This window comes from Vulpes vulpes, unplaced genomic scaffold (assembly GCF_048418805.1).
Source record: "Vulpes vulpes isolate BD-2025 unplaced genomic scaffold, VulVul3 u000000652, whole genome shotgun sequence".
NCBI classification, from domain to species: Eukaryota; Metazoa; Chordata; class Mammalia; order Carnivora; family Canidae; genus Vulpes; species Vulpes vulpes.
In genome coordinates, this window is record NW_027325771.1 from 1,757,477 (window position 1) to 1,774,819 (window position 17,343).

General features: G+C 33.5%; 1 protein-coding gene across 3 annotated transcripts in view; it reads right to left on the minus strand.

The window, feature by feature from the left end:
- The window catches only part of FCHO2 (FCH and mu domain containing endocytic adaptor 2), a 116,552-nt gene that overhangs the window by 36,546 nt on the left and 62,663 nt on the right, over positions 1 to 17,343 (minus strand). Inside the window, exons 10-16 of one of the 3 annotated variants that reach the window (XM_072745362.1) lie at positions 14,996 to 15,068; positions 11,385 to 11,409; positions 5,165 to 5,222; positions 4,710 to 4,885; positions 3,276 to 3,287; positions 2,782 to 2,806; positions 995 to 1,037 (exon numbers count right to left, since the gene is read on the minus strand). In XM_072745362.1, the coding sequence (XP_072601463.1) occupies positions 995 to 1,037; positions 2,782 to 2,806; positions 3,276 to 3,287; positions 4,710 to 4,885; positions 5,165 to 5,222; positions 11,385 to 11,409; positions 14,996 to 15,068 (412 nt within the window). Of the gene's footprint in view, positions 1 to 994; positions 1,038 to 2,781; positions 2,807 to 3,275; positions 3,288 to 4,709; positions 4,886 to 5,161; positions 5,223 to 11,384; positions 11,410 to 14,995; positions 15,069 to 17,343 lie in introns of all 3 variants that reach the window. The other 2 variants (XM_072745360.1, XM_072745361.1) reach the window with 2 other exon arrangements.

The following is a 17,343-nucleotide window of genomic DNA, read 5'->3' on the forward strand; positions in this document are numbered from 1 at the left end:
CATGAATAAATAAAATCTTTTAAAAAAATACATAAATAAATAAAAAGAGCTAGCAGGTGCCTGGGTGGCTCAGCGGTTGAGCATCTGCCTTTGGCTCAGGGCGTGACCTAGGGATCCTGGGATCAAGTCGTGCATCGGGCTCCCCACCCAGGGCGTCTGCTTCTCCCTCTGCCTGTGTCTCTGCCTCTCTCTCTGTGTCTCTCACGAATAAATAAATAAAATCTTTACAAATCAATCAATCAATCTAGCAACATGGTTTCTAGCCTTTTTAACTTGCGACATTTCCTTGTTTCAAAGTTCATGAAAAGTACAGTCTATCTTAAACAGTCACAGCCCAAACTGAAGGAAAAAAGTGAGAATATGTCAATGAGAATGACTAGATGAAATATATATATGAACTTGGGACACTAGCATTTATTTAGAAGCAGTGAAGTCACCAAGGCCAAATATAGTTGAATAAGGATTCTTTTAAAAATTATAGTGTCAAATAAGAATTTAAAACAACCAGAAACTCCACAGAGCGTTTCACAGCTTAGAAAAGAGGATGATTACTAACACTCTACTGGAACTGAAACCGCAAAGATAATAAAACTGTCTAGAAAAAAAAAAGGACAAAGGAAAATTTAAACATAGTAAAGAGGGAAGGATGAACAGGTGGAGGACCCAGGATTTTCAGTATAAACTACTCTGTATACCATAATAGTAGAGTTACATGTCCTTACCCATTTGCCAAAACTCATAGGCTATACAAGAATGAGCGAATTCTCATGTAAACCACAGACTTTGGGTGACAATAATGTGTTAGTGTAGGTTCATCAATTCCAACAAGTGTGTTATTCTAGTAGGGGGTTCTGATCATGAAGGAGGCTGGGCATATGTGGGGGCAGAGAAAATATATGCAAAATCTCTATATCCTCCCCTCAATTTTGCTATGAACCTAAAACTGCTCTAAAAAGACTCTTACTTAAAAATAAAACTTAACTGTGAAACTTACTCATTGGATGCAGCACATGACTTTGATTTTGTCAGCTCTTCACCTAATTAAAAAATTGAAACATCAAGAAATTCATCATCTGAGTAATGGAATATTTAAATGGTAAGAGAAACACTGGACATATAACTCAATACTACGAACAATTTAAAAATTGTGGAACTGGGACGCCTGGGTAGCTTAGCAGTTGAGCGTCTGCCTTTGGCTCAGGTCGTGATCCCGAGGTCCTAGATCGAATCCTGAATTGGGCTCCCTGCATAGAGCCTGTTTCTCCCTCTGCCTATGTCTCTGCCTCTCTGTGTGTGTCTCCCATGAATAAAAAAAAAAAAAAATTGTGGAACTGATAACATAAATAGAATTTTTTTAATTATGAAGGAAAAAAGTCAAGTTTTCTAACATGCTAAGACTATCATTTAAGAATATCAAAATAATAGCTGAATTTCTGCTGTCTTCTTCTAACATCTTTGATAACAAATTGCTTAAGTCAATGAACTATCCTATTTATGAAAATAAAACTGTTCAGACAAGAAAAATATGGGTTAGAACTTTAAAAATTAGAACACATATGTTGAAAGACTTAAGTATCTATCAGTCAAGAATTATAACTGATGAATCATGAAAGCATCTTTCAGGTTCTAAGGATATTATTACATTGACCAAAAATAGTTATTCTTGAAGGATGTTGTATCTTGAAAAACTAAAATTTTTAGAGCAACCTAGAATAACATCTTTATAAGACAGGCTGTTTTGCTACCTTTTCCATTAGTAGTATTAATCATTTCATTAGCAACTGGTACACAAAGAAAACAGTATCAGTAACATGCAGAAGTCATGTCGGTTCATAAGAAAATTTCCCTGTATCTTAATGTCTTAGATCACCACCCAACACCAGATGAATGCAGAATACACCAACATGGGAAACTGCAGCAAAGTCCGAGGAATACCACAGTGTATGTGATGCCCCTTCATACCACACTGTTCCATTTGGCTCAGTCTGGCCCTGTTTGGCCTCAAAGTACTCACTGTGGTGTTCTCCTCCATCTTCCTGCAATTTGCCCTTATGCCTATTAATTCCATAAAAACAACCCACTTTTATCCTCATTTTCCTTGTATCCCCTATCATTCAAGCTACTCACTCTTTTTTAAAAGTAAAATCTTACTTTTAGTTTGATATTTATTATGCATTTAATAGGTCTTTGTAATTGTGCTAGAATTTTTAATAGGATTGATGTTACTTACTTATGGTTTTTATTAAGCCTTGTGTTTACAAAAATGCACAACTTGAGTTGGCTGCCTCAACTCTATTTTTTCCCAACTTTGTTATTTTTAATGCATGATTCTGCAGATGTTAACACTCCCCCCCCCCAATTTTTTTAGTATAATTAAGTTACTATACTAAAAACTATAGGTTACAAAGTTGCAATTGTGATATGACTTAAAAATCAGAAAAGCTAAAGCTTACTCACCTCATAAAGCCTTCTGGCTCATAAGGCAGAGTTACGCCAGTTAAGTAATTTAACATTGTTAAAAAGAAGCTACTCTTTGGTTTGTTGACTTCTGAAAAATGTTGTAGCCAAGTATTAAACCTGAAGGTGTGTATAAACACTAAAAGAAATAATATACCTAAAATTGTCTTCTGTTTAAAGTATCCTTCTAGTCTGTTGTTAACAGTTATGATGAAAACAAACCATTTATTCTTCTAACTACATATGAAAGGCTACAATAAGCTTAGCAAACTACCTGATAAATTTTAATAGACACAAAATAAACACTTTAAGTGTCAAACTTACTTGATGAATTCCGATTCATCTGCACCTAAAATAGAAATGCAAACACTAAGAGTCATTAAACAAATAATTTGGTAATGAAATATTTAGTAAAAAAAAAATTTGTGGTATATTTATTTTCTAAGTAGGTTCCATGCGCAACACAGTGCTTGAACTCTTATGATACTGAGATCAAGAGCTGAATGCCAACTGAGCCAGTCAAGCGCATCTCTACTTCGTGAGATATTAATGGGGACCTAATTTTAAGTTGTTCTTAGTATATTTACTCAATTATAAACTACAAACAAAAAAACAAACTTTCAGTATCTTATAGTAAAAGATAATACACATACCTTTAACTCAATAAAATGTTTTTAAAATATCAAAATGTTAGTACCTACAGCAAGATACTATGATCTGCAAATTTAAAAAGCTTAACACAAGTATTTTGAAGATCAATGTTCAAATATTAAAAGGATTTTAAGTTAGTAGTTAAGAATATAAAATTTTGCACTTACTGGGCTGTGTCTCTAGTAGTGCATGGAAAGAAAAAAAGGTATAGTGTACATTTTAGAATTTAAAATATCTTATTTTCTTGGTCTCATAATTTGTCTATTCACTTCTGAATCATACCTAAAATCTACACACCTTAGAACACATGCAGAACATCATTGGGGTAGGGGACATAGGCTAGATAAGCAAAGTGTCCAGCTAAATATATTCAACACATCTTTTCAGATCCAATATTAACTATTAAAATGTTCTCATTATTTATTTTCTCAGTATGAAATTAATATGCTCACCTTTTTTAAAAAATTGAAGAGGAAAGTACAAAGGAGAAAATTTAAAATCATTAATGATCTCACTACTCAGAATTAGGTGCTTAATGTTTTGGTATATATTCCCCTAGGATTTTCTTTACATAAATATATTTTTTTTAATTAGTCAGGCTCTTTCACAATAAAAATTTTTAATGGTTTCATAACTTCTAACTTCATACGTATATATTACATATATCATAATATATATATATAATTTAATCTGGGCATTAATCTTAATGTTAAATAGCAATGGTAGGATAAAAACTCACTTAAGAAATCAGTCTTTTTGGTAGAAAAAAATTAAATGCTATAAGCACATGACTGAAAAACATTTATTCCCAAATACATAGAGACTATTTAAAATACATAATTAAATGACAATATGAAGTGGGAAGAACTTTTATTCTCCATTATCAAGGAGAACTGATTTAATATAAATTATGTTAAGTATGTACAGATAACTAAATTGTCATTCTAAGACATGTTTTTTTCCCCATAGTTTAACATTCCTGAAATTAGAGTTTGACATCAACGGAAAAATTAGTTATGGCAATTACTTTTTATTTTTTTCCTCCCTCAAAAGCTGTTTATGGTATCTGAGAATTGAGGAATTAACCACTAACACTATGAATTCTTATATGTGTCTTTTTTATATAAAAAGTATGAAATAACAAATGCTGTAGTTACAAAAATATGCAGACATAAAACTTAATCTTTAAATCCCTTGTTAAAGAAAGAATTCCCTTTCACATAAGGTTCATAAAATATGGACAAAATATTTAAAACTGGATGAGGAAAAGATTAATACTGCCATTTCAAACTTCTGAAACATAGAAACTGTTTAAAAAATAAAATACACGGCAGAAATAGATTTTCTACATTTTTGTTTCTTTATAAAACACCTCAAAAGGAAGCAAAACTAAGCCAAACTCGGGTTTATGTGCCTATATAACAATCATAAACTGTATGCCTCAATAAAACAGAAGAAAAATTACTAAATGTTCCCTTATTCGATGTGCTTAACTAACTGTTGCTAAAATTAACCAGATGCAAGTAGACAAGGTAAAAAAAAAAAAAAAAACAACCAAAGGCTTCTATATAGAGTATGAACTTGCTCATTTTCTTACTTACAGATATTGCTGGGGAGAGTGTGATATTTCCTATAGATACTTTTAATTCATCCAAGGAAGCCATTGTGTGATGGGAGTTATTTGGGTGCATGGGTTTGATCTCTATCCGATACTTCTTTGGTTCTTCATCTTCAGAATCAGAATCACTAGACGAGTAGAAATGGTTCTCTTTGGTATGTGAGTATCAGTTAAAGAATTTAGTTTTTAAACTATCTTAACATATAAACAGTTTTTCATACATTTATAAAAAGGATATAAACCTTTAAGAGATAAGATAGACTTTAACAGAAATAGTACTAACTTTCATTAATAAAAACATGTTAAGTGAAGACTATGGAATCACATTTTATTATAATTAAAAACTGAAGTCTTTATTAAACAACAGATTATTCTGTTTTAACTGTCTACTTAGATGCCAACACAATCCATAGAAATATCTAGATGATGAAAGGATATCATTCTGATTTGCTTCTGGTTTTATACTATAACCTTCTTCATCTACATCAGGAATGTTCTATGGGAAGAAGAAGAAAAAACTTCATTGTAATGATGGCTCCAACTACATAGATACAAAAGATTAGCAAAACAGCTTTACCTATTGCAGTGGCTACATCATTTATCAATGATGTAGGTTCATAAAATTATCAACACTGGCAAAGTTCTATCATTTTGGTTAAGTTAGCTCCAGATCACATTCTATGCTTTAGCGTCTGAAACGGAAAGGCACTGAAAAATGAAATAGGAGAAACACTCTATAAGGAAGAGAACAGGGGTTCAGGCAGGAATACCAGCAGTTCTGTAATAAGCAAATGTTCACCCAAATCTTGAAAGGGAAGAAGTAAAAGCACAAGACTGTATGTGTCTGGAATGAGACATGATGAAATCAGAGGGCTGACAAGTTAAATAAATGGAAATACTTATCAAAAATATTTAACAAAAGAAAACAAATGAAAGATAACCAAGAAAATTAAAACTACATTAAAATAGCATCTCTTATACATGAGACAGGCAAAAATCCAAAAGCTTGAAAATACACTCTGTTGGCAAAACTGTGGGAAAAGGTACTCTTATATTCTGCTGGTATAAATACAAACTAGTAAATCCCTATAGAGAGAAATTTAGCGTTATCTAACAAAAATAGTTAAGTATTTACTCTTCCACCCAGGAATTCAATTTCTAGGAATTTACCCTGAAAATACACCCTCAACAATTTAAAAATACATATACAACAAGTGTATTCATCAAAGATTATCCGTAACTCAAAACTGATGGAAAGCACCTAAATGTCCAAGCATAGTTTAATAAACTATAGTACACATAGTAATCAGAGTAGTCTACAATTATTTTTTTAAAATGGGAAGTTTCTATGAACTCATATGGAATGACTTTGAGGAAATACTGCTAAATGAAAAAAAAAAAAAAAAAAAGCCTGTAAGAAAGATGGGAAAATTTTAAAACACAGATATCTGCTTATCTTTACAGGGAGAAAAACCCCTGTAAGGAGAAATCAGAATAAAGTTGATTACCTCCAAGGGAAAGTGATGAATAGAAGGGATGAAAGATGGAGGAACACTTCTCTATGTATGCTATGTGGAGAGAATATTCCTATTTTTAGGAAATACACATTTAAGCAATTTAGGAATGAGGGCCACCATGTATAGAATTTATGCTAAAATGGATCAGAAAAAAATTATATACACACACATAAACACATGCATGTACGAATACAACTGTTAAGGAAAATATAATAAAAAATTAGGGGGCAGCCCCGGTGGTGCAGCAGTTTAGCGCCGCCTGCAGCCCAGGGCGTGATCGAGTCCCATGTCGGGCACTCTGCATGGAGCCTGCTTCTCCCTCTGCCTGTGTCTCTGCCTCTCTCTCTCTGTGTGTCTCTATGAATAAATAAATAAAATCTTTTTTAAAAATAATAATAATAATAATAATAATAATAAAAAGTTAGGGGTACTCAAAGTGTTTTTATTTGGAAATAAGTTCTAACTTACAAAAAATACAAGGATAAAACAATTCCAAAAACTTTTTACAAGAAAAAAAAAAGATAATCAAGAAATGCCAAGTGATCAGTTGGAGAGCTAAAATTCTTCTACTGGTAAAGTTTCTTTTCTTCCTCCATTCACTTGCTAAAGCTCAGCAAAAGGAGTATGAAGGGTAATCTCACAGGCATAGCACAAGGTCAAGGAGAACTAAGAGCAAAATTTACATGGCTATGGCTTCCAATTTGAATAAAAAGTTTACTGTACTCAGCAGTGAGTTAACAGACTGGATTAAAATCTAGAAATGAAAAATCTAATACAGAGTAAAGAGCAGATTACATATACAAAAAAGATGTCAAGTGATATAACCCTAGAAGTAGAGCACTTTGAATTCTACATATTGCTTGCTAATATGCAAATAATATTTTAAAATACTTTTAAAAATAAACTTTACCAAATATAGGTTGAGGCTGATTAGAAATCAGAATTAAAGTTTTTATAGGGACACCTGGGTGGCTCAGTGGTTGAGCGTCTGCCTTTGGCTCAGGCCGTGATCCTGGAGTCCCAGGATCGAGACCACATCAGGCTCCTTGCATGAAGCCTGCTTCTCCCTGTGTCTCTGCCTCTCTCTCTCTGTGTGTGTCTCTCTCATGAATAAAATCTTTTAAAAAGTAAAAGATAAAGTTTTTATAAAGTACTTTATTCTTATTCCTAGTATCCTAGAAACATACCAGATGTTTAATCTCCTAGAAGTTCTAAGGATTTGCTATAATACAGTAGGATGTAATAATTTAAAATAATACTGAGCTGTTTTTTATAGGGTAAGACCAACCTCTTGAAGATTACAACTATAAACTCTGGTCCAAAAAAAAAAACTATCTGAAGGTACTGGAGAGTGAACTAGAGCAACCATCTAAGAAGTCTACAAAATTATATGCCCAAAAACTATAAATAGATCATAATGGAGTCGTAAAAAAGGTTCAAATAACCCACAGGGAAGGCAGGAAAAGAAAGTGAAAACCAAAAAACCAGAAACAGAAAACAAACAAACAAAAAAATGACATACTTAGCTCTGATACGTCTATAATTATGTTAAATATAAAGTGTCCAAATGTAATAAAAGGCAGATTAGCAGAAGAGATTAAAATACATGCCCCAACTAGAGGCTATCTGTAAGAAACTTACTTCACGTATAACAACATATGTAGGTTGAAGGTAAAAGAATGGAAAAATACCATGTAAACATTAAAAAGGGAGGGAGGGGTAAATGAACGACTTCTTGTTAGGTAAAACAGATTTCAGAAAGCAAATAACCAGGGTCAGAGTGGGACACGGTACCCACAAGAATCCATATACAATTGTTCAAAGCAACTTTTTTCTAATAGCTGAAAACTAGAAACAACTAAATGCCCTATGATAGGTGAATGGTTAGAACAAACTTTAGTGGCTTCTATATCATGGAATACTATTCAAACAACAAAAAACTACTCATATACCATATATGCAAAAACCTAGAAGAAACTCCAGAGAATTATGCTGGAAGAAAAAAGCCCATCTGAAAGGTTATAATAGGACTCCATTTAAATAACATTCTTAAAATGACAAAATTAGAGAAATAGAGAAAAGATTAGTGATTGCCAGAAGCTAAGGAGGGTGGTGATGGAAGAGAAGTGGCAGTAAAAGGCAACCAACAAAAAAGACCTTTGTGGTAATGGAAATGTTCTGTTTTGACTGTGCTGGTGTCAGTATCCTAGCTGTGATACTGTATTTCTGCAAGAAATTATCAAGAGGGCAGCCCCGGGGGTGCAGCGCTTTAGCGCCGCCTGCAGCCCAGGGCCTGATGCTGGAGACCCGGGATGGAGTTCCTCATCGGGCTCCCTGCATGGAGCCTGCTTCTCCCTCTGCCTGTGTCTCTCTGCCTGTCTCTCTCTCTCTCTCTCTCTTGTCTCTATGAATAAATAAATAAAATATTTTTAAAAATTATCAGGAGAAAGTGGATGAAAGGTATACGGGACTGCTCTGTACTATCTTTGCAACTTGCTGTAAATTGATTACTTCAAAATAAATAATTCTCGGTATATCAGGTTTGGAACGCTAAAACTGTTCATAGAAACTTGATATTAATAAAAACTTGCCCAATACGAGTTTATACCTTTGTCCACTCAGTCCATGATTTCTATTTAAAGGCCCTACACTGCTGGAGCAAAGCATTAGGCCAAAGCACTGTGAAGAAAAGAGCAGGTAACTTCACTCAATAATCTTAAAGGCAGGTTTGGATAGTAGTTGTGGTAGTGATTTAAAAATATATACTGGGACAGAACTCTTCAGTCAATGAAATATTCCCCAATCTCTGTTTAGATAGGGAGATTGGCTGAAACCAAAAGAAAAAGACAATTCACACTTACTTGGGCAACCTTTAAAAAATATAGTCCCTCAAAATAATTTTTTAATTACACAGACCATTTAAAAAAGGAACAGAAATTAAACGATTATTTCCCTAACAAGGCAGGTTATGGATGTTTAAGTGGTTATTAAAACTAGCTATAGGGGGAGCCTGGCTGACTCAGTGAGTAGAGCATCAGGGTTGTGAGTTCAAGCACCATGTTGAGTGTGGGGCCTACTTTTAAAAAAGCCATAGAAAAATCATAAATAGGCTATAATAATAATAGGCCATAAATAAAACAAAAAAATGAAAGCCTTTTCTCCCTGCTGACCACCACTGTAATCATGCTCCCTAAAGGTAACCACAATTAAGTGTTGGGTAACACAAACAAAAAGAACAAAAATATCTACCCATTTATATTTTTTAAACAGCAATTACTTAAAAATCATACTTGCTTCCCTTAGTAAGCTCTTTCCCTATCAGCAGGCACAGCAACTGATCAACCATGCGTAACTTCAACCGTGGAAAGCAAAACCTCAGAGAAGGTGAGGGGAAGTGGGGGGGGGGGGGGGGAGCAGGACTATACTGTATGTATCTTGATGAAGCAAGTACATGGAGTTTGTGAATACAGCCGGAACAATAAACCTCAAGCAGGATTGGACAGTCAAAAAAACATGCATTTCTTATTTGAGAAGACACTGCCAAACTATCCATAAGACAGATTGTACCAATTTATACTCCTACCAGCTATATGAATTAACCAAAACTTTGCCAATATCATACATAAATACAGGAATTTCATTCTAACTTGCATCAGAATGAGACTACTATTCTGAACATTATAATGGTCATTTACCACCTTGTTTCTTTTTATGAAGATAGCCTGTTTTTCTCATAATGCCCTTTTCCTGTTGGGACACTGCTCACCTTTAACAATGATTTGTATGAGCTTTACAAAGGAAAGTAGCCCTTGTTACATGTCTTACAAGTATACTCTGCCAACTTTGCGGATTCAAATTCTTCTATAATGTATTTTTTGTAATTTTACATGTTTTCTTTCTATAAAAATTTATCAATCCTTTCCTTTATGGCGTTATACTTATGCATCCTCTTTAAAAGCCCTTTCCTAATTCCAGACAAGTACTGACTGAAGTTCAAAAGTGGTTAATACTGATCATTATAGAACAGTATCAGTGAGCTGAGAGGATTAGAAATGTTTTAAGGGAGTTTATATAAAACATGAAGTTATTAAAGCATTTAATTCAATGTTGCAATCATGAAATAAATGCTACACATAAATAATTCCAACATGAAATGCCTGATGAATCTTCAGGTTAATGTCAACACATCTGCTAACTTTTTCATTAATTAGTAAACCAAGCGTATCAAAACAAACAACTGGTAAAGTAAATATAGTTCTAAAACACTCTGAGGATTTTAACCTTAGAGCTCACTAGAAATCTATTTATTTTTACTATACATTTACTAACAAATCATAATTTTCTTATTTTAAAGATGAAACATAAAAAGGTTTTATTTAAGTCACATAAAACACAGTGTTCCAAAAGTATCTTTATCTTGGTACACCATTATGCTGTAAAAGATCAAAATGACTTGGGGCCAAAAGATACAGTAATTATGCAAGCAAGAACAATAAGCAAAGGAGACAGACAGTTTGATTCTACTACACTTAGCAACATGACCAGTGTCTAATGAACAATTTGAAAAATATGTCTGTCTACACATTACTTACACCATTTGGTAATACTCTCCCACTGTAACCACGGGGAACTCCACTTATTGTCTTCTTCAATTATAGACAAAGAAATATATTTAAATAAGAAATATAAACAAACTCTCTTCAAAACAAAAAGCAGAGAAAAATACTGACAATGATTATTATTGCTATCTTTTGTGTACTGATAATCTCTTAAAACTCAAACACCTGAAGAGATAAAATAATATTTTAATAATCAGGAATACTTTAGTAAGAGCATCACATTTTAAAATAAAGTAAGCAGATCTGAGATCTGGCATATTTCGCAAGAAAAAGCAATATGGTATGGTACCATTCAAATTTTTAAAGTAAAATGTCCACTTTTCAGATAGGTAGCGCTACCTTCTATTTAATACAAAAGCATCTACTAAAATAAAGCCAAAACTGCATCTCTAAAATAATTTTAACAGTGAATTTACAATAAGCTGGTTACTATTTTTCTTATGAACTCAACCCAAATATGCTGATTATTTCCTAATGGAAACAGCTAATTTACATGGCTTATATCAAAGTAAAACTACTTACAAGTGAATCTGCATCAGGACATTCCCTATTAAAATAAACAAAATATTAAAAAATAGTCAACTATTAGAACTATCTGATAAATATAGTATATTGAAAGTGTTTACTCGTTAAACATAACTTAAACTTTACAAAAACATTTAGAAAAATCAAATCATGAAGATTAAAATACACCAAATGATCTTAAAATTCAAAAGAGGGATGCCTGGGTGGCTCAGTGGTTGAGCAGTTGCCTTTGGCTCAGGGTGTGATCCTGGAGTCCCTGGATCCAGTCTTGCATGAGTTCCCCGCAGGGAGCCTGCTTCTCCCTCTGCCTATGTCCCTGCCTGTCTCTCATGAATAAATAAAATCTTTAAGAAAAACAAATAAATAATAAAAACTTGTACTTCAAAAGTACTTCTTTTCCATGAATATACACATGAATCACATAAAGGAAGCTGTCAGTCCTAGAAGGATTTCTAGTGACTTTTAATTCTTCCGGTTGAGAAAGTTCTCTCAAAGAAATTCTCTTTAAGAAGAAAGCTTGGCTTAAAAAAAAAGTCTACATTAATTGATAAACTATAAATAACATTTTACAATATATTCTTGTTAAAACTTCGGTTTCATTTGAAGTACTTTCCATAACTAGCACATACATAGAAGTCAAAAGCATTTTTCTCCAAATATGTTAAATGTGTAGTTAGAATTCTGCTTGAAAAAGCTTTCTGGTTTAATACAATAAGCTGTTGAAAATTGGTATTTTATCATTTAACTGATAAATAGTAATTTGGATATAAACCAGCAAGAAAGTGTTTTAAACGTAAAACTAAAACAATAAAGACCAACATTCTCAAACACTTAAATCCATAAAGAACATTGAGACCATGAGGAATAAAGTTAGAAGAATTTCTATGAATATATTCTAGAAGAATTTCACTAACAAAAATCAGAGTGCACTTTATTTTTTAAAAGATTTTATGTATTTATTATTTGAGAGAGAGAGTGAGCCAGAGAGAAAGTAATGAGCAGGGGGAGGAAGAGGGAAAAGCAGACTCCCCACTGAGCAGGGAGCCCAACATGGGGCTCCATCCTAGGACCCCGGGATCATGACCTGAGCCAAAGGCAGATGCTTAACTGATTGAGCCACCCAGGTGCCCCTAGAGTGCACATTTAAAAGGCATTTATATTAGTTACATATTCAGTGGCTTGAGACAGTTAATGCATGTAATATCAGAATCTGCCACTTAAATAACAGACTGAAAACATATGTATTAGGTATACCTTGAGAGCCCAATGAGCAATAATGAAAATGTATTAAATTAATATATAGGATACATGGGTTATCTCTACCCAAAGACTAAGCACAAACCAAAAAATCTACAAATTGAAGAATTTTGTTAAAGGAAGAGAGGATAGAACAGATAATGAAAAAATAATAAAAATAATGAAAAAAGAGGGAGATGACTACCCTGCTCTTAATCCAAATAGCACCAAAGAGAATAAATGCAAGCCTCTTATGTCTTTCTAGCCAGTTAATCGTCACTTAAAATCGAAAATTTTGAAAAACAGCTTTCTTATTACTGGTATATTCCTATGCATACTCTGAGGAAATGTTCCAGAAAAGGTACTGTAATAATAATAAATTCAATTCTTCTACAGAATCAAATCATTTAAGATATTAGAGCACTCCTTTCTTCTTCTTTTTTTTTTTTTTTAGAAGATACAGTTTAAATATAAGTGTCAAAAAAAAATAAATAAATAAATAAATATAAGTGTCAAAGTTCCAAACAGTTTATTCTCTGGCTTTCAGCCAGAGCTCTCCAGTCCTTGTGGTGAAGCACTCATCTGTTTGCTTTCACAGTGGGCCGTAATGAGCCCTGCAGATGAAGCCCCAGGAAGAGAGCAAGCTCTGAGCAGGACCCCTCTTCTACAATACTGGCATTTCAAAGCCTTCAGGCTATGCGCAGAAGCATGCCAAGAGCCCCCGGCATTTCAAACAAAGCAGTTTCTAACATCTTTCCTGCCTGCAAGTGTTGAAAGAAGGCAAGCATGATGCAGTTGTTTAAGCACTGGTTTTCAGCCCTGGTCTTCTCAGTGGTAAAAAAAATATTCTAATATCCAAGTGGCCTAATGATGGTTACTGACCATGAAAAACTGGGAAGTTTTTGACCATGAAAACTATTTTAAAAACACAAAATTGTCTGAGGGGAAGTTACTGACCATGAAAAACTATTTTAAAAACACAAATTATACAAAAATATTCTAAGCTCCCTGAATGGACGGCTGAGAAAACCATGTATTATATTATATAATAAATATTTGAATTTAAGGCCTTTACTCTTTATAATATATTAACAGACGACCTGACTACTTTTATAGTTTCACTTACAAATCCATTGCTTAGACTTCTGTAAGTATTTACAATGTTATAGAAACAAATCGTATTCCATCTCCTTAGCAAAAGACAGCTTTCATAAATGCTGAAAAAACATTTGCAGATGAGATGGTTAACTACAGATATAAACCACTTTGCAATTGGTCTTTGTTAAAGCAAATAAAACTTGGGGGCGAGGAAGAAACATTTAAAATGGTAGGCACTCTGAGAAACTCAGATAAAAAGAATCTAACTAGTTAGGAGGTAATAATACCCATAGCACAAACTGTTCTCTTACCCTGAAAATATGAGTGCCCAGCAGAGCTCTGCTAGAGAAGTAGGGATTTTAAACACATTTTTAGCCAGTGTTACTGAGTCAGCAAAGAATTTAAGATTTGATTACCATCTTATCAATCTATTTAAGGTTGTGGTAATTATAGAAAAAAGGATTCATTTAATTCCAGTTTGTCTCTGGTAAGCCACAGATCTTAGAGATTCTCAACCCCAGGTATATGTTAGGAATCATACAGGCTGCTTAAAAGCAAACCAAACAAAAATTATGCTCAACCTCACATCCTGAGAATCTGGTTTAGCTGGTCTGAGGCAGAGCCTGGCAGAGATATATGTATTTTAATTTTCCATGTACTCTAGTGTGTAGCCAATGTAAGAAAAAGAAAACTTCACTTACTCATTGAATTTATTATATGCAAATTATATATTCCTTGTAACCTAACTTAATTTAAAAAGAAAAGTATATTATATTTATACTCCATCTCCCATCTAAAATTGATGACCTAGTATAAATGTTTAAAACATGTTAGGGCTTTTGTTCTCCTCCATTTTCTATTTATGTGTACATATATTGCTGTGTGCCTAAATGTTTATAGAGTTGTCTAGAAGGATTGTCATCAAATAGTTGACCGTGGGTTTTTTCTTAGGCGTTAAGAAGACTTAGAAGAATTTTTAGTTTCCTCTGGACTTTTGTTTTCTAAAATATGTATGTATCATTTATAAAAAGAGTATCTTTAAAGTTTCAATTTTAAGACACTAAAATTTTCACCTTAAAATTTTAAAATAAGAAAAGTTAATACTTTTATCTAAAGCCAGATGAGCTAGCAAATGTACTTAGAAAAGTGTAGTTTTCACACTTTGGACATACAGAGTTGTTTCTTAAGAAATTTTTTCTTCCCAAATTCAAAACACCAGTCTTATTCTTAATTACTTAATAACAAAGGATTTTGACAATATGAAATATACTTACACAGACTCTGCATCCTTTTCCTTTTTAATTATCCCTGGCAAGCCAAAAGTCTTTCTTTTCCTTGGTTTTATACCTTTAAAAAAATGTATATTGTTACAAAAATATAGTTGTTAGTTGATAAATATGTTAAACTTATGAATCTCTTGTATCTTGACACCTAATTTGCTCATATCAATACTAAATTTTTATGAAAGAAATCAAAGTATCACCTGCTAAATGCTAATATTTAAATCAGAGTTGCAATCCATTTAGAATTTTCTTAATATAGCCTATTATGCACCAGAAGATTCTAGAATATTCACTTGATCAATAGAATTCTCTTTTCTTCTAAGTCTCCCCTAAATTACCTCAGACAAAATAAGCATTTGGAGATATCTTAAAACTTCAAAGAAAGTACATTATTTACTACATTAGATTCTGTTATAAATGCAGGTCATGTTTCCTGTCTGAAAAGTCGCAAAATATATATATAAATATGTTGTTTTTTAAAAATATGACACAACAGACCCATTAATAGTATGCACAGAAAACACAGCATTCTTTTGCCCATATATTATCTTTAATATAAACAATGTTGTAAGTTGATCCTACCAGGAATGAAAAACAAAGGTCATCTTTGTTTGCCTAATATAGAAGTTCTTCCTTCCTCTCTTGCATGACAAATTTATTTGTTAGAGATCAGTCATGCTATTAATCATCGACAGAATTCAACATTTAACGTTTAGCTGTTTACTCTGACAACCACAATATATTTAAGACAACTCCTCACCATATAGATGAGAAAACTCAAGAGTAGTTTTTTTTTTATTTTTATTTTTTAACTCAGTGTTATACAGCTACTAAATACCACAGCCAGGATTAGAATCCAGATGTTTTAGAACAGGGTACTTGCTTTCATGCAAAATGAACTCCTTAAACCATACAAATGTATAGTATGTTGTAATATTTTATTTTTATTTTATTTATTTTATTATTTTATTTTATTTTATTTTATTTTATTATTTTATTTTATTTTATGATAGTCACACAGAGAGAGAGAGAGAGAGGCAGAGAGACATAGGCAGAGGGAGAAGCAGGCTCCATGCACCGGGAGCCTGACGTGGGATTCGATCCTGGGTCTCCAGAATCGCGCCCTGGGCCAAAGGCAGACGCCAAACCGCTGCGCCACCCAGGGATCCCATGTTGTAATATTTTAAAGAACAAATACATTTTTATTCTCACAGAGTATTATTTACTATCCATATTTTTTAAAAGAGTATATTTATTTATCTGAGAGAAAGAGCAAGAAAGAATAAGAATGCAAACCAGAGGATGGAGAGGGAGGGAATGTCAACCTGAGCACAGAGCCTAAGGAGAGCTCCAACTCAAGACCTTGAGATCATGACCTGAGGTGCCACCCAGGCGCTCCTACTAGCCACATTTTACAGTAAAGAAAGCTGAAGTACAGAGAACTTAAATAATTAATTGCTCTCAAACAGCTAGTAACTATAAGAAGTGTAGACACCTGGGTGGCTCAGTTGGCTAAGTGTTCAACTCTTGACTTCAGCCCAGGTCATGATCGCAGTCATGAGATCTAGCCCAGCATAGGCTCTGCACTGGCCTGCTTAAAATTCTCTCTCTTCCAAAACTAGTATATTATGCTAAGTGAAACAGGTCAGTCACAGAAAGATAAATACCTATGATTTCACTCGTATGTGGAATTTTAGAAACAAAACAGATGAACATAGGGGAAGGGAAGGAAAATAAAATAAGATAAAGACAGAGAGGGAAGCAAACCATAAGACTCTAAAATACAGGGAACAAACTGAGGGTTGCTGGAAGGGAGGTGGGTGGGGGGATAGGGTAACTCGGCGATGGGCATTAAGGAGGGCACATGATGGAATGAGCACTGGGTATTATATGCAAATGGTGAATTACTAAATTCTACCCCTGAAACTAATATTACACTATACGTGAACTTCAATTTAAATAAAATCCTAGGGGGTCCCTGGGTGGCTCAGCGGTTTAGCACCTCCCTCCGGCCCAGGGCATGATCCTGGAGTCCTGGGATCGAGTCCCACATCAGGGTGGCTCCCTACATGGAGCCTGTTTCTCCCTCTGCCTGTGCCTCTCTCTCTGTGTGTGTGTGTGTGTCTCTAATGAATAAATAAATAAAATATTTTTTAAAAATAAAAATTAAAGTATTTTAAAAATTTTTTAAAAATTTTGAAAGATAAAGATTCTTTCTTCCTCTGACCCGCTTTGCCCCACCCCAGCTCAAAAAAAAAAAAAAAAAAAAAAAAGCCTAGGCACTGGAGTCCCTGACTCCTCCAATGAAAACCTTACACACATCAAACATTTTCTCCAAA